We start from the raw sequence: 23,537 nt of genomic DNA on the forward strand, positions 1-23,537 counted from the left end.
TCGCTTCTCCTGCGAAGAAGTTGAGTATCTGCATTTTACAAATACAGGCTCTGGCATGGCTCACCTTCAGGCAGGGAACGAGCAGCGCCAAGTGTCATCAGTGCCACAGACCCAGTCATGCAACAGTAAGCAGAGCCCTTTCTCCTCTCTGAACACGACAGTGAACTCAGAATTAAGTCAAATGGACAGCTTCCACTCCAGTAATCAGACCCACGATGGGGTTTTAAGGGAAGGAACACAGTCAGAGAGGATGCTGCCAGAGGGAGGACAGGGAGAGGACCAGCAGAGGCAGGAGGGGGAGGGCCGGCAGAGGCGGGAGGGGGAGGGCCGGCAGAGGATCAGCTGAGGATGGCCAAGATGCTTTCCTTGGGCACCAGGTAACGTTCACAGAGTTGAATGTAGTGTAATTTTTCTGACTCAAACCTGAAGTACAACTTTTCTTGTACCACCTCCTCTCTGAATAAAGGTGTTGGGGAAAGAGACAAGACCTACAATCTTATGTGTGCTGACATTTAATTCTATACTTATTGAGAAGCTATTGTGGAAAAGATCTTTAAGCATTTCAGATGGGGAACAGAGAAAAAGAAATAAGATCCCTGTCCTCCAGGATCGTGTGGTCTGCCACGTGGTGACTGGCACAATGCAACTAGGGAGCCACCTAAGACTCCATGGGGATGAATTCCAAGACCAGGGCAGAATTCACAGCACCTTCCTTCTGCCCTGCAGAAGGGATGGAAATGTGTCCTGCCCGAGGTGGGCAGGGCAACCACCAGCAGCAGCAGAGGAGCGGGTTGGGCCAGAAAGGCTGGGGACTGCCAACTGGGAGAACACTCCTTGCCTCAGGACCTCCACCTGTCCCCTCAGGAGCTCTTCCCCTCAGCATCTCCTCCAATGCAGCCTCCATCTTCGCCCAAAATGCAACACACTGAAAAGAGGAAGAAAGTTCTAAGCTTCTTGATGACCCCAAAGCTGTTTTGGTAGATACTGAGATCCCTGGGGAGTCACACACCCACACACACACACACACACACATCACAAGGCAGGTTTGGCGGAAAGTGAGGTTCAAGGAAAAGCAAGTTGATCTGGGGAACTCAGCTTTACTTCTCCAGGACCGCAACTGGGTGGCGAGGGATAGAGAAGGAGGGGTGCGGGGGAAGACTGAGGTGGTTAGAATCCTACCACACAGAGGAGGAAAGAATAGGAAAGCAGAGGCACTGGGCCTTTTATTGTTCCTAGCACCTTGTAAACTTATTACTAAAGCCATAAAGGACATCAGAAAGGGGGCAATACACTATAACTGATCTCCATACCTGGATGTAAACATGGGGGTTGTAGTCTTTCTCCGACCTCTATTCCTACTTCCTGAATTCCTCCTCTAAATCCCCAGATTCCAAAACCAGGAGCCAGCACTAATTTGCTAGAGGGATGCAGGATGCAGGCTCTACCTGGCTCTGGAATTGTGAGACTGCTCTCCTGCTCCCAGAACAGTGAGAACTTGACAGCCTGAAGAAACCAAATCCCTGTGGCCTAATGAAGATGAGTTCTTGTCCAGCTGAATTCTGGCTCTTTAGATCTCTGACCTCTAGTCTGCTCTGACTCACTTCCTGGGAAAGCCTTAGGTCTCTCTATCTTTAAACCCCTCAGAAATGTCTTTCTGCTGGGCAGCTGCAGGGCGTAGGACTTCAGTTTAGGCTTTGGATATTATCTCTGAATGAAGTTTGACACAGGCATTCCCAGACGTTTCCTTAAAAAGTTGAGAGATTACAATTACAACACAACTTTAAATCTGCATCCTCTTTCTGGACTTCCTGAAGTGCACTAGGAATCAGTATTTTCTATAAATTCTATAATTCTGTTATGAATAGCACTGACATTGTATTATAGTTTGTGTTAAAAACCATTATTTTGCTAATATAAACATTTAATGTTTATTGTTACTGGAATAACAATTCTTGGAAGGTGTTTGTTTTCTAAAACATTGGAAGCCTCAAGAAAAGTAAGTGACCCAGGCCTCTCTGGGCCCTAAGAGGCCCTGGAAGAACTGTATGCTTCTCTGAACATGACCAGGTGGTAGATGACACTGAGATCACTGCTTTGACAACTTTCCTGGTCAGCAATGGGTCCTGGAAGCAAGGATCCCTGAAACTGAAGCAGACTGTATCCCTCTTGTTCTACACCCCAGCTGTGTAACGGAGCTCAATGTTCTTAAGAGGCAAAGAAAGGGGAGGAGAGCTGAAGCTGCAGTAGGCTTTGGCCAGGCTGCACTTCCGCTAGCTTCAAGGTGAGAATGAGGGGAAAGCTGGTCGTGACTCCACCTGTGGCTGTGGGGAGCTGCTGCTGGTTCGCACCCCTGACTCCAAATTCAAAGGCCTGAGGAGCCCCATGAATGGTGGGGGAGGGAGAGAGTGGGGAATTAGAAGACACTTGGCTAAAGCCAGCTGTTTCCAAGTGGGTCTGGGAGTTGTGCATGGCATAAGGGCACATGGCCAAAGGGGTAAGTGGAGACTAAAGCCTAATAATACCCTGTTCTCACTCACCAAGCTATAGCATAGAATTGCATCTACCTAGACGAAGGGGCTCTTTTTCTGATTTTTTGTGAGCTAAAGATACCCTGCTAGATCTCCCCTGTCCTTTCTTTTTAATTTCAAGAGAGTCCAGGAATACAGAATATATGCAATCTATGTTTAACAGTGGACACCCAATGCAAAATTACACACATACACACACATTGCATGGGCTAAATTAAACAGCTAAGAAGCTGTAACTGGCAGCCAGTTTGGGATCTCTGCATACATAAGTGATGGAGGCCCAACAACACACTGGGAAGTTAGTGGAACTCAGAGTCAGAACTTAAGGCTCCTTGACTGTTTAACTCTATTTAGTTCATGCCCCTATGTCTACAGTCACCCCACACTCTCCAAATCCTGACAAGACCCTGGGTTTCTTCTACCTGATTATTCTCCCAGGAGATTCTGCCTCCAGAGCTAAGGGTACAACTGGTGAGACGCCTACCTTGGAGTTTCATTCCCTGGATGCCAGTGAAGGGGTATAGAAGGGGTTGGGGGTTGAATCTTGGCAAGGCACTTAAGATCTTTATAGGGGTCACCCTAGGCTATGTATTCGCAGGTGGGAAGAAGTCCCTCTGATGTCTTAAGCTGAAAGGTCAAACCAACCTGGACAGTGTCTGGTCAAGAGGGAGGAAGGGAGGGGGAATGTCTGTGTGTGGAGGAGGACTTTGGATTCAGGTCAAAACTGAAGATTGCACTTTGCATCTACTAGATTAAAAAGGAAAGCCAAAATTGGCCCAAAGTATGAAAAATAAATCCTCCTGGTGTTTTGTTTCCTTTCAAAATCAAACCAAATGTGAAGCTTCCTAACCAGTGGCCCCCAAAGCATTTTAGCAAAAGGCAATTTCCCCACAACAGACTACTAGCCCTCTACTGTCACTTGGGTTGCAGTTTCCTGAAATTTGTGTTCTAAAGACAGGGGTGAGGTAGAAACAGAGAAGAAACTGAGGATGGCAGCCAGGAAATGCCCAAAGCTCTCAGGAGAAATTGATGCAAACTCGGTGACCCCTACTCCAGACTCAGCGAGGCTCAACTCTTTCCGGCCCGACCTCCTAGGAACACTTCGGGCGTGTCTCCCGAAGGGGGTTAGGACCTTCTCTTTCCGCGGACTCCGAGGGCCTACAGCCGGGGCAGCAGGGGGACCCCCTGGGCGGGAGACCTGTCGGAGGACGTGAGGACGGAAACAGGCCCCCGCCCTCCTCCTCCCCCTCGGCCGCGGAGGGCGCCCGGGGCTCGCTCAGTTCTGCCTCCCCGGCCGCATGACAATGACGGCTGCAGAAGCCGAGCGCCGCGGCCGCCGAAGGGACCTGGCGCGAAACAGGCCATTAAGCAGGGATGGCGGCTGGGGGAGGGGGCTATTCGCAGAACAAAGCGCGGCTGCAGCCAGCTGCCCCCGCCTGGCCCCGCGGGCCTCGCGGACCGGGGAGAGGGCCCAAGCCCGGGGCCGCCCTGGAAGATGGCTAGGTAAGCAGCTGCGCAACCCCTCCTCCCGGTGACCGCTGCTTCCGGGACGTGGGTCCCAGAGCCCCGCAGCGCTGGGAGGGGGCCGTGCGGGGCGGCGGGGAGGGAGGGCGATTCCCGAAGCTGCCTCTCCCCTCGCTCTGCTCCGGCCCCGAACTGCCGCCTTCCTCGGGCCCGGGGCACAGGGAAGCTGGGAGGTCAGGTCCAGAGAGCGCCTCCCGCGGCTCGGGGGCTGGGCGGGCGGGCTGGCGGGCCACGCTCACGCTCGGGCGCTATCTGCCCCGCGCAGCAGCCGAGGGATGGCTCCTCAATAAGCCCCTCGTTCATCTTCCCCGCCTCTGCCCCCACTGCCTGGGGACGTCCGTATTTTCTGGCCCGATAAGGCTACAGATTTTAGACGGTGAAATGTAGCAAGAAAAGCAGGTCCTCATTGTTCAGCGGGAGTCATTCAGCTGTGTCCCTTCGCACAAATCTCCTTTTTCCTTAAAAAAATTACATCCCTTGGGTGTTTTCATTTCAGACCCTCGCGCGTCAGGAGAGCAGTTCTTTCTTCTCTCCAGCTCCCAGATCTGTTTTCCTTTCTCTCTGGCAACAACGCGTACCCAACACCTCCTTTCTCCTTTGCAGACCCCAGCCTGCCCCTTTTTTCTTCAAGGACGAGCTCGGCAACCCCCCGGGCCTGTGCCGCCTCCCCAGGCATGTACGGGAGCTGCAGGCAATCCTTCTCTTGGCCTCGGAGGGAGGGCCCAAAGAACGAAATCCGAATCCGTTGTGGGGGCAAATTCTCACGCCTGGGAGGCCACTCTCAACTTGTGATGGTGGGAAGGAAAGAAGGACGACTTGCCAGTCACTACCTTAGGCAAATACGGCGCCTTAAGCCGGCTCCCCAGAAAGGCCTGACCAATTCATCTTTTCTACACGGTCCTGGAGACGCAGGTCAGCACAAGGGTCGGAACCGTTCGCGCAAGTGGGGCAAGAAGAGCAGGGCTGCCGTCCGGGGGCGAGCTGCTAACGCGCGCCCCGACAGGAGCCCCGCCGTCTCTACCTGTCCAGGGCTCTAGGCGCAACGGTCCCTTCTGGCCGGGTCAGGGGAGGGCTAAGAAAGGTCAAGACCGGTGGAGGAGAATCTGCGCAGGGCGTCGGGGCTGTAGGTACGCTAGAAAACCAGATCCGAGAGCCAGATCTCCTTAGCGTGCGTCCCACCCTCCCCAAACCTCAGAGTCCACGCAACTCGCCGCCCTGTCGGGCCCTCGGACTTACCGCAGATCTTGAGCCCCAGCTTTCTGGTGCATCCATGAGCCACGCCGCACCAGGTGTCATATGCTAGAAGGCAAAGAGATGCTGTCAGTGAGGCTTGGACCGTGGGGGACCCGGTTAGGGGCAAAGATTTTCTGGGGAGGTGGCAGGTCTTTAAAAGCGCTCTCCTGAAAGGAGCAAGGAGCCAGATCTGTGGGCCCACCGGCAGACGCCTGCCCTCCGTCCCTGTCACAGTCCCTTACTGCTCCCATCTTCAGGTGCAGACGGTGTCTCTGAGAGGGCATGCGCTCAGCGATCAGCCGGGCTTCCAAACGACCCCGGCGGGGGAGTCCCGGAGGAGGGGCAGGATTGGGGCAGGGGTGACCCCAAGTGCAAAAGGTCAGACCCCGCTGCCCGAGTTGCCCAGCACCCACCCTCCAGGCTGCCCCTTGGTCTCCGCCCCGCAGACACGAAGGGCGGCCGCAGCAGCCCGGAAAGGGAACACAGAGGCATCTGGGACCAAAACGTCTCATAATTTCTTGGCGGGTCTCCAGCCGAGCGGCAGCTTAAAATAAACTGGCATGAAATGGGGTCGCCGAAGAGTTCAAGAATTAATTGGGTGAAAAATAGTATTTGACTAGATGATCTGGCTCGCATGGCTGCTCTTCAGTCGGACCCGCGAGTCAGGAAACAATAGTGAGCCTCCGGTCCTCATCTCCCGCCCCCTCATCCCAACCTGCCCCTCATTAAGACCTCTCTCGGACGTGTCGGGTCTGGAGAAGGCGAAGGGGAAGGGAATCGGGCACCTTTCCTTTGGGTCCGAATCGCGTACCCAGGCGTTGCCGTTATTTTCCTTCTTTACCAGGCTGTTCTCAAACTCCTCACGGTCTATCCTACCCTCGGTGTTCAGTTTCCAGCAAGAAGCAGGGGGAGCCCGCCAGAGAGACTGTGTGGTGGGCCTAACGCAATAGCCCTCTCAAATCCCTCACAGCAAGGCGCCTCCGATCACTCCCATCCCCCAACCCACCCTGGCAGGTGCCTGCATTCAGCCCAGCGCGAGTGTTGGCTGCGATAAGGAGAGTGACATCCATTAAACCAGAGGCACAACAGAGCCTCAGCGGGAGAAGAAATAGCTCGACGTCAGTGAGACAGCGTGTTACAGATGCATTCCTGCGACAGACAGACGGGGAATCGGTGTGAAAGCAAAACCCTAATAATAATAGACGGCATTAACGAGCTTTCTCTACCTGATAAAGTGCTTTCATTTTAAACACCCTCTCAGCTAATCCTCATCGCAGGCCTATGAAGAAGCAAGAGGAGTGCTGATCCAAGACTCATTTTACAAATGAAAACACTGAGGATCAAAGAGGTTAAGCGAGTTTTCCAAGGTCACTCAGCTGGGGCGCTGGAGTTCAGACCCATTGCACCGACTTTCAGAGTTGGGCATTACAGTGAAAGAAAGGGGAAGCGAGATGGGTAGAGCAAGTGAGAGAGCCCCTTTGATGCAGTGCGGGTGGGCAAAAAGAGGGGTCGCTGGGGCAGAGAAGGATTGTGCGGATTGAGCAGGGCCACTTCCCAGGGGATCTTCGAGGGACAGAGAAGCAGAGCAAGCCGGACGGGCGAGGGTGTGCCTGCCAGAGAGGGCGAGAGCCTGCAGCCTGGGATGCCCACGCCGCAAATGTGCTGTAGGGAGCTGGCGGCGGCATTCTCTGGCCAGGTGCTGCACACTCTTCCCAGACGGGTCCTGGACTATCTCCCCACCACCACCCCTGCCCTGCCTCAGCTGCTTCCTGACGTGCGAAGACAAGTGCGAACTCAGGTCAGCGCCTCTACTGGGTCTGGGACCTGGGGCTGGGCACATGCGCTCCACCAACCGCTGCCGCCGACTAGTGGGAGCGCGCATCTGCAGCACAGGGCAGAACTCAAGGGTGGCCGCTCACCCCGCCAGGCAGCAAAAAAGGTGCCGGAAACGTAAACAGAAGGGAAAAGAAATCCACCCGGGACAGAGCAAAAGACAAAGGCGCGCCGCCTCGTGTTCCTCCCTGCCCGTTCCGGCCAGCTATGCGGCCAGTGCCCGGCTCACGTGCCACCAGGGCTGGCGGCTGTCCCGAGTCCCTCTTTGTTGTGTGGTTAATTGCGGAGAGAGGAAGCTGCAAAGGGAACTGGAACGCAGCCTAAGAACCGACGACAAGGCCTCCCGGAAGCCAGGAGCAGCGCCCAGGAGTTGGAGAGGGGCCTCACCTGCTAACATTCCGCATTTTCGTCGATGGGAACAATTGACGTTTTCTCAAGCTTATGCCATGAAAGCGCAGTAACATGCCCTCTTCCTAAACCACTTTATTCCTAAGCTCCTCTTATATAGAAATTCTGGGGCCGTTACTACCTGGAGCTGATAGATTTGGAGAGGACGGGGCGCATTTCAATCCAAATTGGAGAAGAGAAATAATTCCCTCTTCCCCACACCTCTACGGAAAGGTAGGAAATCTGAATTAAAGACAAATTATGGAAGTGGGTTGAAGAACGCGTTGGGATGGGGGTGGTAAATCATATTTCCCTCTCTTTTCATTTGTTTCGCCTTTTCTGCCTCTTCCTCCAGGACCCGTCATTTGCTGACAAATCTCCTGCCCGGAAGAAAAGAAAGGGGTGCTCTCTACTCCCGCCCTGGCAAACCTTCTTGTCCGCTTCGGATTCCCCACCTCTCTCCACTCTGCCTGCTCCTTTTTTTTTTTGCGTCTTTGAGATGTAATTAATTGTCTGAAATGTCGAGGCTCTCAGTCTCATACTGTTCTGTGCACCTTTTCTCGCCTCCGGCTTCTCCCTCCGTCATCAATAGCACGACGCAAATCTGGAGCAATTAGGGACCCCGAGTTTTCTAAAAGCTGCAATTAACGTCGAAATTTCCTCTGATTATAGACTTCGAGCACAACGCAAGGGGGAAGGGAGGAGGGGTCAGATCCCGTCTCTGAAAGCCGGAGGCAGACGCTCTCTTCCTGCCGAGGCTCCCGGCTCCTCACACCCTCCCTGCTCTCACACGCGTCGTCCCACCAAGAAAAGAAACCACACACAACACAGAACCAGCACTCTTCCCACCCGTCCCTCCCCCTCAGCGAAGCCAACTATCGCCACCGCTCGAACCCTGTGGTCCCCATTTTCCAGCGCCCCGGAATCGCCTAGCGTCCGCGGCAGTCGAACGACCTCTGTCTGGAACTCGGGTCAGGGCCCCATTTGCTTCCAGCTTCCATCATGTCAGTGCTCCCCCGTCTCTCCGCCAGCGCAGCTTCTCACGCCCCAGCGCCCTCCTCTTCCCCGCAGCCCATTTGATAGGAAACTGGGGCAGAACTTACTTGTGGGGCGCAGGTTGGTAGTGTTGGGGTCCGCTCCCGCGTTCGAGGAGGTTGCAGACGAAGAAGGGGTCGAAGACGCCATCAGCTGGGTCTTACCGGGCCCTCGGCCAGTCGGGCGCAGAAATAGGCTGCAAAGAAAAACAGGAGCTGTGCGGAGAGGGTTTCCGGGGTCCGGCACGCGGGAGGTGACTGAGCTGGGTGCGCGGACGCTCCCCCTTAGGTCTGGGCTCGTGAGGGAGGCGGAAGGAAGGGCAGCCAGCCCGCTGGGTCTGGGCGCTCGGCCGGGAGGAGGAGACGTCTGCGTGAGCGCTGGGGCCCGGGCGCCGACAACGGCTTTCCAGTCTTGCGGCGGAGCGGGGCGACCTGGAGCGCAGCGCTGAATCTTGGAGAGCCCAAGGCCAGTGTAGGACGGGTGGACGCATAGGACTGGGCTAGGAGGGCAGGGGAGGCTCAGTGCGCGATCCACCCCCCGAACCCGGACAAGCCCCACTGGGCTCTCAGCAGCCGGCAGGCAGGCAGGCAGGGGTGGTGGTGGGGCGCGCAGGGCGGGCACGTCTGGTTCGGTGTCTGGTTCCCGTTGTTGTGTCTGGCTAATTCCCTGGAAAGGAGGCTAACTGCTTTGGGGACCCGTAACTTGGGTGAAACAGGGTGAGAGGGAAAAAAGGGGTCCATATCTTTCCATTCTCCTAGACGGCCAGAAAGCAGCGGTCGGAACCTTGCTCGCCCCCTTTTTGTCCCACCCCTGCGTTGAGTCATCTCGAAGCCCAGGACAAGGCTTAGCCCAGGTTTTTACGTTTCCCTCCCACCCAACTCTCTGAGGCCCCTTAATTTCTCGCCATACACACCCGGAGAGGGTGAGGGAGGCAAGCAAGCGTGGGCATCACCGGGGAAACGAACTTGCCTCCAGCACACGAGAGGCGGCACACAAGGGTCGGTGCGTAACGACCCTCCTCGCCGCTCAGCTCTGGCGCGTTAGCGTCCGAGGGCCCCGGGACATTGTGCGGGCCAGTCTGGGTAGTTCTAAGACCAGGAAGAGCAATGCCCACCAGCCACCGCCTCCACACCCTCCCTGAAAACCCCACAACTACACCCCGCGCGCGCACTCGAACAGCAACCCCGGCAGAGCGTAGACCTCGGTTCCTGGGGAAGTAACAGGTTACCGCTCGGAGTCGCGCCTTCGGCTACTGCCCAGGAGCCCTTTGGTCTAAAAGGCACTAGCAGCCAGAAAAACGGGGGAAACTCGTTCTCGCTCAACTTCACCTGGAGCGTCGGTCTTGTGCGTCTCCGGGGCGTGAGTCTCGCTGGTGGGGGTAGGGTGGGCGCTAGCGCCAGGGGCCCTGTGCGGCGCACCTACAGGAGCCAGAACCGAGGCGGGCGGAGCGCACCCTGCTCCGGAGGGTAGGTGGCCGTTGCCGGGGGCGGGAGTTGGGAAACCGCGGGTGAAAAGAAACAGTTAAACAGTGGAGGCTGAGCGCTAGGAAGTCCAGGCAGCAGTGCGCTTACCCCTGGGCTCGGCGACAGCAAGCCGGCACTCCTGCCGCTCCTCCGCGCAGCGCCTGGCTGTCCGCTCGGTTCCTCCCGGCCGTGCCGCAGGCGTGATCTCCCCGGTGTTACCTCCTGCGGCCGCCTCGCTTCAGCCAGCACCGTCCCGCACGCGAGCGCCGGGAGAAGAGAGCGCTGGGGAGAGGCGGCGGCTGGGCTTCGAGGGAGGCGGGGGCGGAGTGGGGAGGCGGGACCTGCTCGGCGGGGGAATCACGAGGCTGCTGCTCGCGGGTGCAGCTGGTCGGCAGAACCGCGGGGCTCCTCTGCAGGTGCCCGATCTGCTCTGGAGCTTTAAAGGATGGTTATAAACCCACATTACGGTTTTGCACCCGGAAAAGGAAAAAGGTACTCAACACAGTCTATTTTTTGAAACAGGCAGAATGTCGAGTAAGACCTGGGAAAAGATAATTCCCATGAAGAAAGTCTGCCTTGCTGAGCGGTTCTTCTTCCCTACCTCCTTTCCGTCCTCCTCCCATATCTTGATGAAGAGCAAAAGCTTTGCCTCAATTTCTTTACCCGCGATTCCCCCAGGACTGCGACTCTTCCCTGACCAAAAGTGCGTTCTGGGTCGTGTCCTCGCTGGCTCCCCTGAGCCAGAATTGGTGTAAAGGGAAAGGAGACCTCCAAGAAGAGAGAACATTGCGACCCCGGAGCCCCTTCGTCCCTTTTTCACTTCGGTGACCTCCTCCAGCTCCTGGCCTCCCCGAAGTACCGCACCGGAGCACAACACCCGCTGTCTCCGGCAGAGAAGAGGGCCTGGCTTTGGTCCTCGTGGTGATGGGGAGAGAAGTCCTCCTGACTGACCGCATCCGAAGGGTGATAACACGCAGGAGCGCTGCTCCACACTGGGGATTCTAGTGCACAAGAGGTGGCCCCTGGGGGGCTGGGGAGGGGCAATGGACCGGTCCTGCCTCTCCTGGCCAACTCCCTTCGATTTCGCACTTTTTAACGATTCTCCCTTTGCAATGTGTAAGAATACTTAATTCCTGTTGTCTGAAAAGTCCCTTCTCGTAAAAAGGCGTTCATAGAAAAATTTCCACCAGAGGGCGCCAGGCGCCCAGAGACCGAGAGGCCCTGGCCTCGCCAGGTCTTTCCCCCAGCGCTGGAGCCAACACCTGGAGGGGCTGTCTGGCTCCGTTTGTTACCCTCCTGTCCCTTCAAGCCATCCCTCAGCCACCTGGTTGCTAATTTTTGTTCTCTATCCTCTACTTCAGTTTATTATTCGTTAGGGCAAGAACGCAGTTGACCTGTGTGTGTGTGTGTGTGTGTGTGTGTGTGTGTGTGTGTGTTAGGGCAAGAACGAGTTGACCTGTGTGTGTGTGTGTGTGTGTGTGTGTTAGGGCAAGAACGAGTTGACCTGTGTGTGTGTGTGTGTGTGTGTGTGTGTGTGTGTGTGTGTGTGTGTGTGTGTGTGTGTGTGTGAAGGATACCATGCAGCCAGTGGTTCCTTTAGGCGTTTCCACAGTGATTTTTTTTCCTGTTCCGCTGCAGCAGGCAGGGGTTGTTTATGGATGTCTGCCGGCTTGCTGGTCCCTTCTTTCTGACTGCCCAGCGCCTTTCTCCACGACGCAATGGGGATGTAGAAAATCTTAACAAATCGCCGAGAATTCTGTAAGGGACATCGAAGAATCTGCCTAAGACGATAAAGCTTGACCAGTAAGAAGGATCTCACCGTGGGGTTTGTACCTGCGTTGACCTTGATATTAAAGAAAACACTGTCGCCCTCCCTCCACCTTACAACAAAAGCTCGGGTGCTTTCTAAGGACACAGAAGCATCCTGAACAGCGTGCCTGCGTTAACTGCAGCTGTGGGCTCGAGAGCTCTGCTAGTACAGGAAACGTCCCTTCACACCTTGCACCGCGTAGCTTTTCAACACTTGAAATGCGCGGTTTACTGTGAGGTGAGGTTCAGAATTCCACCCACGTATCCTCCTCGTCCCTAAAACGGTTGGTTGCACCAGTCATTGAGCCTGGTGTCAGTGTCAAATCATTCAAGACGCGCAGGGACGGAGATGGGCTGGAGGAGGTAACAAAGCCCGGTGCCCCTCGGGGTCCGCTGTCCCAGGAAGACCCCTGCACACCTTGTCTCCTCAGCCTACTCCTAAGATTCGAGATTACCCGGAAAGGAAGATTCGTTTATCTTCACCTGTGGCATCAGACTGAGAAATTTCCAACTACTCTCTCTTCTGACTCCTGTGCTCCAAACTCATTCTTAACGTTTTAGCGAAAAAAAAAAACTTGTTAAGTAACAAATATCCTACAAGATTTAAGTATTGCAAGTTGAAGCTGAGCCCATTCAGCTACGAGGACACGCCTCCATTTCTCCTTTACATAGAGCGAGGAGAGGAATTAAAATTCATCCTTAATTTTAAAATGTTTAAGTGTTAGTCATTAATTAATCAAGCGAATATTTATTAATCACCTACTGTGTGTCAGGCACTGTTCTCATGGAGCGTCCCAGCCATTTATATTATCTCCGCATTCATGGAGTTGACGTTCCAGCTAGGCGGGTAGAGTAATAGGCTTGGGGACTTCGGCTTTGATTTAATTTCTAGTTATCTCCCATTCCAACCTAGACATGGGCTCAGCTACGTTAGGGAAGGCGTGGAATGCCACTGAGTTCCCGCACAACCTGGTGGGAGGCAGGGCTTGGTTCTTTCAGAACGAAGGACAGCGCCTGCAGTTCAGTTCTTTAATCCTTCCTCCCTTTAGTGGGCTTCACCAACCCACGCCGCTCGCCCCCGGCCCACCTCCTTCCCGGCAGTAACTGCTGTGTTTGTTCAAGGGTCGGGGGTGATGGAGTATCTCACCCCTTCCTCTTTGCCCGGAAAGAATTTGCATTGAAGGTGGTTATGGGTTTTTTTTTGGCTCCTCAGAACATTTGGCATCTGTATTTCTGTGTTTTTCACTCTTTTTATCTTTTATTACTCTCCAAGGAAGATGCTCTGGATAAGGGGGGGTGGAAAGAGCTATCCTCTCTAGGGACTCGAACCAGTGGTAAGGCATGGCCCGGAAGGGAGGGGTGTCCGCGCCCAGCTGTTCCGTTTACATTTGATCTCACGTTTAGCGCTTTGAAGAAACGAGAACAAAACGCACAGAGGCAGAAGAAAGTGGGCGAGAGCGACCCCTCCGGTCTCTCCCGGGGTCAGTAGTTTGCAAGCCTGCAGCAGGCTACTCAATCCTGTCTGCCTAGGACAACCTTCCTTTAAGATCAGCGATGTCTGGGGACTTGGGAACACGACCCTCCACCCACAGTGCCCTTTCCCAGGAAGGTTTAACAATATTCCAACCCGATTTGGGGCATAGCCTTTCAGCAAAGGAAAAAAAGGTAGTGGGTGGGAGGAGAGTAAGGCGTGGAAGGGGCGCCCAAGCAGGCTACGGGGGAGATTTTTATGCGTAAAATATGGTCCACGTCAAAGTGAGTAAATAAGAAACGTCAGTCTTTTCTTTTTCTTTGACGCATTTAGCATTTTTAGACTTCAGGAAAGGTAATTTGGAGCCATGGTGTTGGCTAATTTCAGACGGCTCTTTAAGGTCTATTTTAAGTATCTAATTAATGACCAAAAAAAAAAAAAGAAAGAAAAAGAAAAAATGGCAGTGCTCACCGTTTAAACGTCTGTCTCCGGAGACGAGGGCTGTGGGAAGCGTTGTTAACCTCACACTCGGCTTTTCTTAAGTCAGAGCTAAGATTTATTCGGTGCTTTTGTGTACTTTAAACAGTTCCCCAAATCATGCTGGACTTTCTTTGGGGACCAAGGCTAGGTCGACACCCTAACAGATCACATCACACTCACTCGTGGAAGACTACAAGGGGTTAAATGGGAGGCGAGGCAAGCAGAATTCCAGCCAGAATGCTTGTGGAGAGGGCTCCGGAAATTACGACCTTTTCTCCTAACGAACGGAGCCGAGTTCCTCAGATAATTGTCAAACGGCCCCTTTCTTCTTGATATTCAGAAGATGAAAATAGTCTAATATTAAAGAAATTAATCAAGGAGGACAGAGTGATTTGTATTTGCAAATCTTTTAAGTCCAATGCTTGCTATTCCAAACGCGAAGACAGGGGGACCACCAGGTGGCGATAGATCACAATTTCTGAGAGGACAAACAACAGGCTCCCACAAGGGGGCAGTACTTCAGGAAAACTGCAGGCCATTTCCAGCTCATTCACACGCTGCCGTATTTCACAAAGCAGGGCCTTTTTTAATGCTCAGAGATACTGCCACAAGTGGCCTAAAACACCCAGGGTCTCTGTTCCTTTGGTGAAAGGGAGAGGGGTACAGAATATCCGTTGCTTTTCCACAGAACTGCATCCCAAAGGCAGCCTGAGGAAGGAAGCTGTTACCAGGCAGGATATTTCACTGCAAAACTGGAGACCAAAGAAGTAGCAGATTTGGGTTGCAAGTCTGACAGAAATCCTTTGAGATGTATCTGTCTTCTGCTCTTCTCTCAACAAAAATTAAGGCAAAATCAGTCCTTTCACAAAAGAGTAGGATGCAAGAGAGATGATTTCTCACATCAAGATGCTTTAGTGAAAAAGAATAAAGAATGGGAGGCTAGGTATAGTGATATTTTATCCATTTCTTTAGGGTAAAAGCTCTTAAATTATTTAAAATAGCATGTACGTAGCCCGTTTTCAGACTTACGTGCCTGGAAATGCTGTTTATGAGAAGTTCTGGAAAACTTGGACTTGTGAAGAATCTGATAACTTAAACTTCTGTTTCAGATCAGATTCCTTGCCTAATCCTGGCCAGTTACTCCAAGGAGAAAATTGGAAACTTAATTGCAGGGATTCATCATTGCTACTCTAGCTCAGTCCCTTTCATGTCAAGAATGTATGTGTAAGAATTCAGTGGAATTTATTCACACCCAACATTCTCACCTGTATCATTTTCAAATCAGTGCCATGGGTTTTCTCAAAGCAGTCATCTGCAGCTCATTCTTTCTACTTAACCCTCAGCTGCAAGGCTGGATCCTGTTTTCTTTATCTTTGGGTGAGTCTGGGATCCTTTAGATCTGCACAACCTGAAAGCTCAAGCAGTTTCTAAATACACAGATTAAATGATATCGTCTCACTGGGCTATAGGCACATTGTCTCAACTTCACAGTGAGGGACAAGCCAGGGATGAGTGTTGGAACATGGGGAAACTTAAACTGGTAAAACTCATTTCCCCCTAGATTACTCCCACCCCTCCCCCTTTTGATGTTGGGCTTGGCTGTGATTTGCTTTGGCCACTGGAATGGAGCTGAATTGTAAACCCATGTTTCAGGGTGGTGTGTTACACATCATTTTTGTGGCAATTGCCAATGAACACACCCTATCACACCAATAAGGCAAAGAGAGCCAAGATGGGACTCAGAGAAAAGTCCTGGCATAGGCTGCCGGGGATTGCTCACTGTGGGCCCAGTTTGACCTGATGGTGGTGGTAGTGGGGCTAGGGGTGGGAGGCAGGTCATGTTAGAGATTGTCTCTCTGTGTCTGTTTCTCTCACTCTAGAAACATGACTAACAGAAACAATTGTCATGTTATAGAGGGGAGAAATCTATCTCATGGAAATTATGGTGTGTTTATTGTATTAATCCTCATTTAATTATTACATGAGACCCTCTATTTTGTAGATGAGGAAACAAATACAGGTTTCAGGACTTCCTGGACACAGTTCACTGCTCTGTGAGGCCTCATAACCCTGCCACACAATAACCCTTTGACCTTGGACAATCACTTAATCTCTCTGGACACTTATAGTAGGGCATCAAGTGAGATCAGATAAAACTTCATTCCTCTGAAATAATGTATTATTAGCATTTCATAACTTTTCACTGGGGAATCTTCTCATGTAGTAAATGGCTGTGGACTCAAGAACTTCTTGAGGACTTTATGGCAGCTTGTTATGGAAGGAAAAGCAAAAACTTAGTCAATCAAATGAGTTCAAATGTTGATTCTACTTATTAGCTATCTTTTCACTGCTGTCATTCTAATTTTTCTCATCAGTAAAATGGGGGCTAATATAAACTGTGTGGGATTATTTGATGCCCATAAAACCCATAATAGTAAGCTCAGTTGTGCCTGTTTTACAGTGTTCAATAAATATTCTCTTCCTCCTCTTAGTTCAGCAATGAATTTGACCCATTTAAGTATATTCTCCTTGGATGTACAAGCTAAGCCTAATAGGTATTTTGTTTTGTTGCCATTTGTCTCAGCAGAGCTTGGTCACCCCAATATGGACCTGAGGCCCTCCTCTTTAGTAACTTGGAAGTTTTTTAACCCACAGAGAAATTTTGATTCCTAAGGGAGAAATTCTTCTGATGGAATATTCAAACTCGCCAGAGAAGGAGTGAAAGGGGGACAGTTGTGTGATGAACTCCTCACTTTGCCCCAGGACCCTCCCCTCCTTGCTGTTTCTTGAACATTCTCGGCATGCTGCCACTTCAGGGACTTGCAACTACTGCTTTTCTGTTTGGAAAGCTCTTCCCCCAGGTATTTGTAGGATTTGTTCCTTTTCATTCTGGTCTTTGCTCAAATGTTCAAATGTTATTTTCTCAGTGAATGTTTTCTTAACCTTCTATTAAAAATAGCCATTCTCCCCTACCACAGCACTCCCTATCCCTCCCATTTTTTCCCTATAACACTTTTTTTTACCACTCTTGACATATTTTATGTTTTATTTATTGCTTCTTTCTTCCCTCTAAAATGTGAGTTCTAAGAGGGCAAGGCTTTTTGGTTTTTTTTTTTAAGCCAATATATTCCCATCACAGATTGATTCCTGGAACACTGTAACCACCTAATGTCTATTTTGCTGGGTTTTATTTTGTGCAGCTGAATAAGCTAATATATTCCTAAAATCTTCAGGTAGTGATCTGGAAGGCACCTAGCAACTGCAGAATGAATGTGGGTAGTCGTTTTGCATCAGTTTCTTTCCTGGCTATATCTGGAGTCAGATGAGTTAAGAAAATGGAGAGAAGGAAGAACTAAGTTCCCAAAGTTAGTCGTCAGGAGGCCTCCATCAGCCAGTGGCAGGGCAGCTGGTTACATCAGTGTTCAGACCACTGCTTTTAATAGGTGTGAGAGATCTGAATTTAGCAAGTTTTAGTTTGAGACAAGTGTCTTAAAGTATTGTTTAATTCCATTTAGTTCATGGTTTTTAATATTTTTCTTATTTTCTTTCATTACTGGGTTGAAAGCTAAGAGATGGTGGCTTTAGGATGATGATGATGATATCTAATGATTAAATATTCTGCCCCACCTTCGGTTAAGTTCTTCTGATGCTAACAGGAAGAAACTGACAGAAATGGTACCTGTTATCATGGGGAAGAGACTTTCCTCCTAACACTCTGTCCAGTGGTAGACAGGGAACTGTGAAATTTATCATTTTTATACAATGGCCATTTTTGATTAATTCTTTTTATGGAAAGATGTTTAGAGTAATTTTTATTAGAGATGAAGAGACACTTAGGGACATGAGGGCGTGAGACACTAAAAACCTAGTTACACAGGAGCAGAGGTGGCAAGCTAAAATATTAACAGAAGGGAGTGGGAGAGGAGCTCATGAAAGTTAATCAACTTAATAAAAAACACATTTGTACAGTTATGCAATGAATTCTAAGAAAATAGGGACTTGAGGGAGCTACTGGTGATGGATTGCAATTATCCCTATTTAACCTATCCAGTTAGGCTATCCAAGGGTAAGCAAGTTTGCAAATATGCCCACTGTTCTATGAAGGTCAGCAAGTTTCTGTCTCAGGTGGCATTTCTTTTCTGAACTTAATGACATTTTTATTTACTTAATAGTATGTATCCTTATTAGGAGATTCTGGCACACCAAAAAGGGCACTAAGGGCTCACACACAATAGGCACTCCATGGATATTGTTTTGTTTCTTCCCTTCCTTATACTAACTTTTCTGTACCTCAGGTCAGTTTTACCTTAATTTTCTTTTTAAAGCTTCTTTCTTTTAAAAAATACATATATTTTTCCTTTCAAGTAACATATGGTTGTTAAAAGAAAGTATATGGACTTATAATGAAGAAAAATGAAATAACCTCATAATGAAAGCACAATGATGATTAACCCTATTAATTTTTCCCAGATTTCCCACCCCAAGTATAGGCTCAATTTTTTAGTACTGAATAGGTATTTATACACCCATGTTCATAGCAACATTATTCATAATAGCCAAAAGGTGGGAGCAACCCAAGTGGTCCATTAATGGATGAATGGATAAACAAAAGTGATATATACATACAAAGGAATATTACCTAGCCAAAACAAGGAATAACATATTGATACATGCTACAATACAGATGAGCCTTGAAGACATTATGCTAAGTGAAATAACACAGTCACAAAAGGGCCAAATATTGTAGGATCTCACTTACATGTGGTGCCTAGGGTAAATTCATGAAGACAGAAAGCAGAACAATGGTTGCCAGGGACTGAGGGCAGGGGAAATGGGGAGTCAGTCATGCTAAACAGGAACAATCTAAGATGAAAACGTTCTTGAGATAGATGGTGGTGATGATTTCACCACAATATGAAAGTACTAAATGCCACTGAACTGTATGTGCACTTAACAATGGTTAAAATAGTAAATTGTATGTTCTGAATATTTTACCACAATGAAAAAGTTTTTAGATATAAAAGTGATACATGCCCATGACACAAAAGGGAATAAATAAAAGGTGTAAATTGAGAAGTAACACTTTTCTTATCTACCTCTCCTCCTCAGTTGTACAACCTAGAGATAACTATTTGAAACAGTCTCATATTTCTACTTTATACATATTGTAACTGGCATAAAGATCCACCAGTTCCCCTTCCTTGACTTTGAGTGACTACCTGGAGCCCTGAGGGTGACCTAAAGAGTCTAGTTTGGTTTACAATCTTAGAGGATGTTATTGGTGTCATGCCTGCTATGCTGACAAGGGGTAGGACTCTCTAGGCTGCAAGAAATAGAAAACCTGAAATAAGTAGGATTAAGTAGTATAGTATTAAGTATAGTAGTATACTTTATAAGTATAAGTATTAAGTATAATTAAGGATTAAGTAGTATAGTATTAAGATTAAGCATAGTAGTCATGCCTGCTATGCCTACAAGGGGTAGGACTCTCTAGGCTGCAAGAAATAGAAAATCTGAAATAAGTAGGATTAAGTAGTAAGAAAATTTATTGTCTTAAATGGGTATTCAGAAATAGGGTAGGCACTAAACCATATTTGCTCTACTGAGTCAGTTAAAACATCAAGTACTATATATTTGATCTCCCTGCTCCACTGTCTTTAGCACTGGCTTACACCAGAAATGCAAATTAAAACCACAATGAGATATCACCTCACACCAGTTAGGATGGCCAACATCCAATAGCCAAGGAACAATACATGCTGGCAAGGATGTGGAGAAAGGGGATCCCTCCTACACTGCTGGTGGGCATGTAAATTATTGTGGAAAGCAGTATGGAGGTTCCTCAAGAAGCTCAAAATAGAAATACCATTTGACCCAGGAATTCCTCTACTACGAGTCTACCCAGAGAAAATAAGATTCCAGATTCAAAAAGACATATGCACCCCTATGTTTATCGCAGCAGTATTTACAATAGCCAAGATAAGGAAGCAACCGAAGTGTCCATCAGTAGATGAATAAATAAAGATGTGGTACGTACACACAATGGACTACTATTCAGCCATAAGAAGAAAACAAATCCTATCATTTGCAACAACGTGGATGGAGGTGGAGGGTATTATGCTCAGTGAAATAAGCCAGGTGGAGAAAGACAAGTACCAAATGATTTCCCTCATTTGTGGAGTATAAGAACAAACCAAAACTGAAGGAACAAAACAGAGGCACACTCACAGACTCCAAGAAGGGACTAGCGGTTACCAAAGGGAAGGGGTTGGGAAGGTGGGTGGGGAGGCAGGGAGAAGGGAATTAAAGGGCATTATGATTAACACACATAATGTAGTGGGGTCATGGCGAAGGCAGAGAGAAGACAAGTAACGACTCTATAGCATCTTACTATGCTGATGGACAGTGACTACAATGGGGTGTGTGGAGGGAACTGGTAATATGGGTGAATGTAGTAACCACAATGCTGCTTATGTGAAACCTTCTTAAGATTGTATATCAATGATACCTTAATTAAAAAAGTACTCCTTTTGTTTCATGTCCTCCAACAATACCTCATCTTTTTCCTTTCCTTCATAGTCAAATTCCTTGTTCGCCTTCTCCTTACCTCTTATGCATTCTGAAATAGGGCTCCCACTGCCCCATTCAACAGATACTGCTATCCCTAATGTCACCAACCCCCTCTTTGTGGCTATCCAGTCACCTTTTTTAGTTCTTACCTGATTTGTCCCCTCAATAACTTTTGTTATTGATATTTCCAGACTCTGAAACCATCTCCTGAGTCTCTGTAGTGGTACTTAGTATCAGTCAGGACACTTTTGGCAGCAGGTAAAAGAAACCTCAGTCCAAAGTGTTTTAAACAATAAGAAAGTCTATCTCACGGAACAGTAAGCTCAGACAGAGGGCTGCCTCCCACAGCAGTCGGTTCTGTGGCTAAACATCGCCTTGCTTCTTTTCCTCTGCCAACCACAGCATCACCTTCAACCTAAGATTTGTTCCTCTCATCACCATAAAATGGCTGCCTGCAGTGAGTAGGGGAGCATGCTTCCCAGTTCTTAAGCAGAGGAACGGCACGGCCTCTCCTCCCAGTCATGAAAAAATGCCCTTCATCTGGTTGGGCCAGTGCAGGTCACACATCCACCTTCAGAACAATAACAGCCACCTGAGAAATGCCATGTACTGATAGGCTGAGGGTGTCCAGACTGAGTCCCAAGGCTATGTCTGTAGTGAGTAAATATCTGAACAGAATCAGGGCTCTCTTAGCAAAGATGCAAGGAGGGATGGATCATGAGTAGGCAACCAGTGGCTTCCACTCTGCTCAATTTCCTGATTTTTCTCCTGGCTATCTTTTTGGTCTCCTTTCCATATTTCTCTTTCTTGGACTATCACTTAAGTGTTGTTTATCATTTAAGATAATTCTATTTCTATTCAGACTATACTTTCTCTGTGGCCACTGCCTTATCTTTGATTACTATCTCTAATCAAAGAGATATTTCTGTTATGTGTTATCTGAGTCTAAACTAATGACTCCTAACTAAGGTGTATGTCTGCAACCAAACTGTCTCTTCCAAGCTCCATTCCATGAATTCCAAAAAATACCAACCTAATACTTCCTGTCATAGGCAGAATAATGTCTCACTCCCTACCCCCACCCCAAAGATGTCTATGTCTATGTCCTAATTCCCAGAACCCATAAATACGGTTTTGGCTGAGTGAGACCCACTTTGGATTACTGTAAGGTAATAAATTTGTGTTGTTTTAAGCCAAACCTCATGGGTTTGTTGGATTAAATAAATTAATGTGTGTGGAACAGTACCTGGCACACAGTGGTATGTAAGTGCTTTCAATTACTATTTCCTTCTTTGAGTAACTCATAGTGAGCTAAGACCTAAATATGAGGAAAGAGCTTGAACTAATATGGATAAATTAAAGGAACTCTGTGCCAAATAAAGAACAACTAGATTAAAATGCAGCTGTCTTCTTTACACCTCCATGGTATACAGTAATGAAAATACATTATGATTAAACCATATTAGCTACTTTCATCAGCGCTTTCCTCACTTAGATCCTTGCTGCTTTCTCCTTCACTTTCACCACCTCTGTCTTCATCACTGTCTTCATCATCTTCCTCAAGATTTTGAGCTTTCTCTGCCACAGAAAGAAAGAGAACTGCTTAAAATGTTTCTTAATATTTCCACTTTTTGAAAAACCATAATTCTTTTGCTTCTCCTCCAACTAAGAAATACTTATTTTTGGAATATGATAACTGAGCTGAACTTTGCTTACTGTATAGAGGTCAAAGTAGCAGTACACAGAAGAGTATATTCTAGCTGGCATAAAGATGTTTAGGGATTTAAAGTAAATTTAAAACATAGGTCTATAAAAATGTTTTTTTACTATTGTCAATGTAATTCTTAAATAGAAAAAGAGTAAGATGAAGGGTTATTTAGAGGGTACTGGATTTCCTTAGAGTTATGGGTAAACCCTTTAATACATGGGGCAGTTGGCATATTCTGTTCCCTCCGCAGACTCTGTTGATGACTGGCGCCCATGGAGCCTGCTTTGCTTGGGCAGTTCCACTCCATAAAGAAAAGGGAGTCATCTCAACCACCCACAGAGGACAAGCTGGTTTCATTAAACCTTCCACGACAATCATTAACCTTTTCTTAACCACTTCCTAAGGATATACTTTGCCAATATCCTAAGATAATGGGTTTTTAAATAATGGCTGTTCATAGTTTCTATGAGAAAGAAGGAATTTCAATTTTTAAATTTACCCATCAGCAACATTTCTTCAATAAGTGAAAAAAACTCCTTGGCCTCAGGATTTTCTGGTTCATAGATTAGGACTGAAAATGGACAACAGAATGTATGTTATTAATATTCAAAGTGTTTCAGCTAACAGGATCCTCAGAATGCAACTGCAACTGTCAATCAGAGTAAATGAAAATGCACAAAGTGATGAACACCAAAAATTATACCATGGGTATATTTAAGTGCAAATAGACTGCTCTACTTATCTTAGGTGCTTTGTAAGAGAAATGATCTACATTATATTTTTAATCTCCTGCCCAAAGAATGCAATCCCCATCACTGTGAAGCTTCCCTCAAAATCCTGTAGCCCAAGTGTTTCTTGACTGTTACTCCCCAAACAAGGTACAAATCCTGCAAAATATGAAGGCTTTGCTGATGAGAAGTCTGTGTCCCTAGAGATCTTTAATCCCTCTTATCCCATGTCACCCACCCAATGTCTACATGACACATCCTTTCCTAAAGGCCTGTCTGAACATGAAGGAACAGAGTTCTTTGTTTTTGTTTTTTAATACAACCTCTTTCATGGTAGAGATGCCATTTTAAAAAACTCATCTTTCAAATAGGGAAAACTGATGTTTCTTCTCTCCATTTTGAAAACTTTTACCCTAGTTCAGACCCGCCATTGCCTACTTAACAGTGTTCTCCCTCCTCTTCAGACCCATTGTTTTTAGCACTATTTATTCTTTTCTATTGTTCCTTTATGTCAATGTGTCATCTTTCCTTTGGACTATAACAACAGATTTTTTTTAGGCTTGTAGTTATGTTACCAATGTCCTTGAGATCAGAAAGATACATATATTATGTTTCAGTGTTTTTTAGACTATTTTATTTTTTCAGATCTCATTCTACAGATCTCTCTGTACCTTCTTCCTACCTGCCATGAGTATATTCTTAATTCTGCATCAGCCATTCAATATGACTCCTGAGCAATACCTTGATGGCCCCCAGGGGGCACTGAAA

General features: G+C 48.3%; 2 protein-coding genes across 6 annotated transcripts in view; both read right to left on the reverse strand.

The window, feature by feature from the left end:
- GAD1 (glutamate decarboxylase 1) overlaps positions 1-10,883 on the reverse strand; it is a 44,220-nt gene extending 33,337 nt beyond the window's left edge. Inside the window, exons 1-3 of one of the 2 annotated variants that reach the window (XM_036888097.2) lie at positions 10,112-10,883; positions 8,609-8,736; positions 5,289-5,351 (exon numbers count right to left, since the gene is read on the reverse strand). In XM_036888097.2, the coding sequence (XP_036743992.1) occupies positions 5,289-5,351; positions 8,609-8,690 (145 nt within the window). In that variant the 5' untranslated portion in view covers positions 8,691-8,736; positions 10,112-10,883. Of the gene's footprint in view, positions 1-5,288; positions 5,352-8,608; positions 9,193-10,111 lie in introns of those variants that run through there. The other variant, XM_036888095.2, reaches the window with a different exon arrangement.
- A 2,534-nt stretch (positions 10,884-13,417) lies between these two features.
- Positions 13,418-23,537, reverse strand: part of ERICH2 (glutamate rich 2) — an 89,925-nt gene continuing 79,805 nt past the window's right edge. For 2 of the 4 annotated variants that reach the window (XM_057503921.1, XM_057503922.1), the window contains 4 exons: positions 22,541-22,612; positions 21,825-21,911; positions 18,523-18,579; positions 13,418-16,662 (listed from right to left, as the gene is read on the reverse strand). In XM_057503921.1, coding sequence (XP_057359904.1) covers positions 16,433-16,662; positions 18,523-18,579; positions 21,825-21,911; positions 22,541-22,612 — 446 coding nt within the window. In that variant the 3' untranslated portion in view covers positions 13,418-16,432. Of the gene's footprint in view, positions 16,663-18,522; positions 18,580-19,240; positions 21,912-22,540; positions 22,613-23,537 lie in introns of those variants that run through there. The other 2 variants (XM_036888098.2, XM_057503923.1) reach the window with 1 other exon arrangement.

The sequence above is a fragment of the Manis pentadactyla genome, chromosome 6 (assembly GCF_030020395.1).
Source record: "Manis pentadactyla isolate mManPen7 chromosome 6, mManPen7.hap1, whole genome shotgun sequence".
Taxonomy (NCBI): Eukaryota; Metazoa; Chordata; class Mammalia; order Pholidota; family Manidae; genus Manis; species Manis pentadactyla.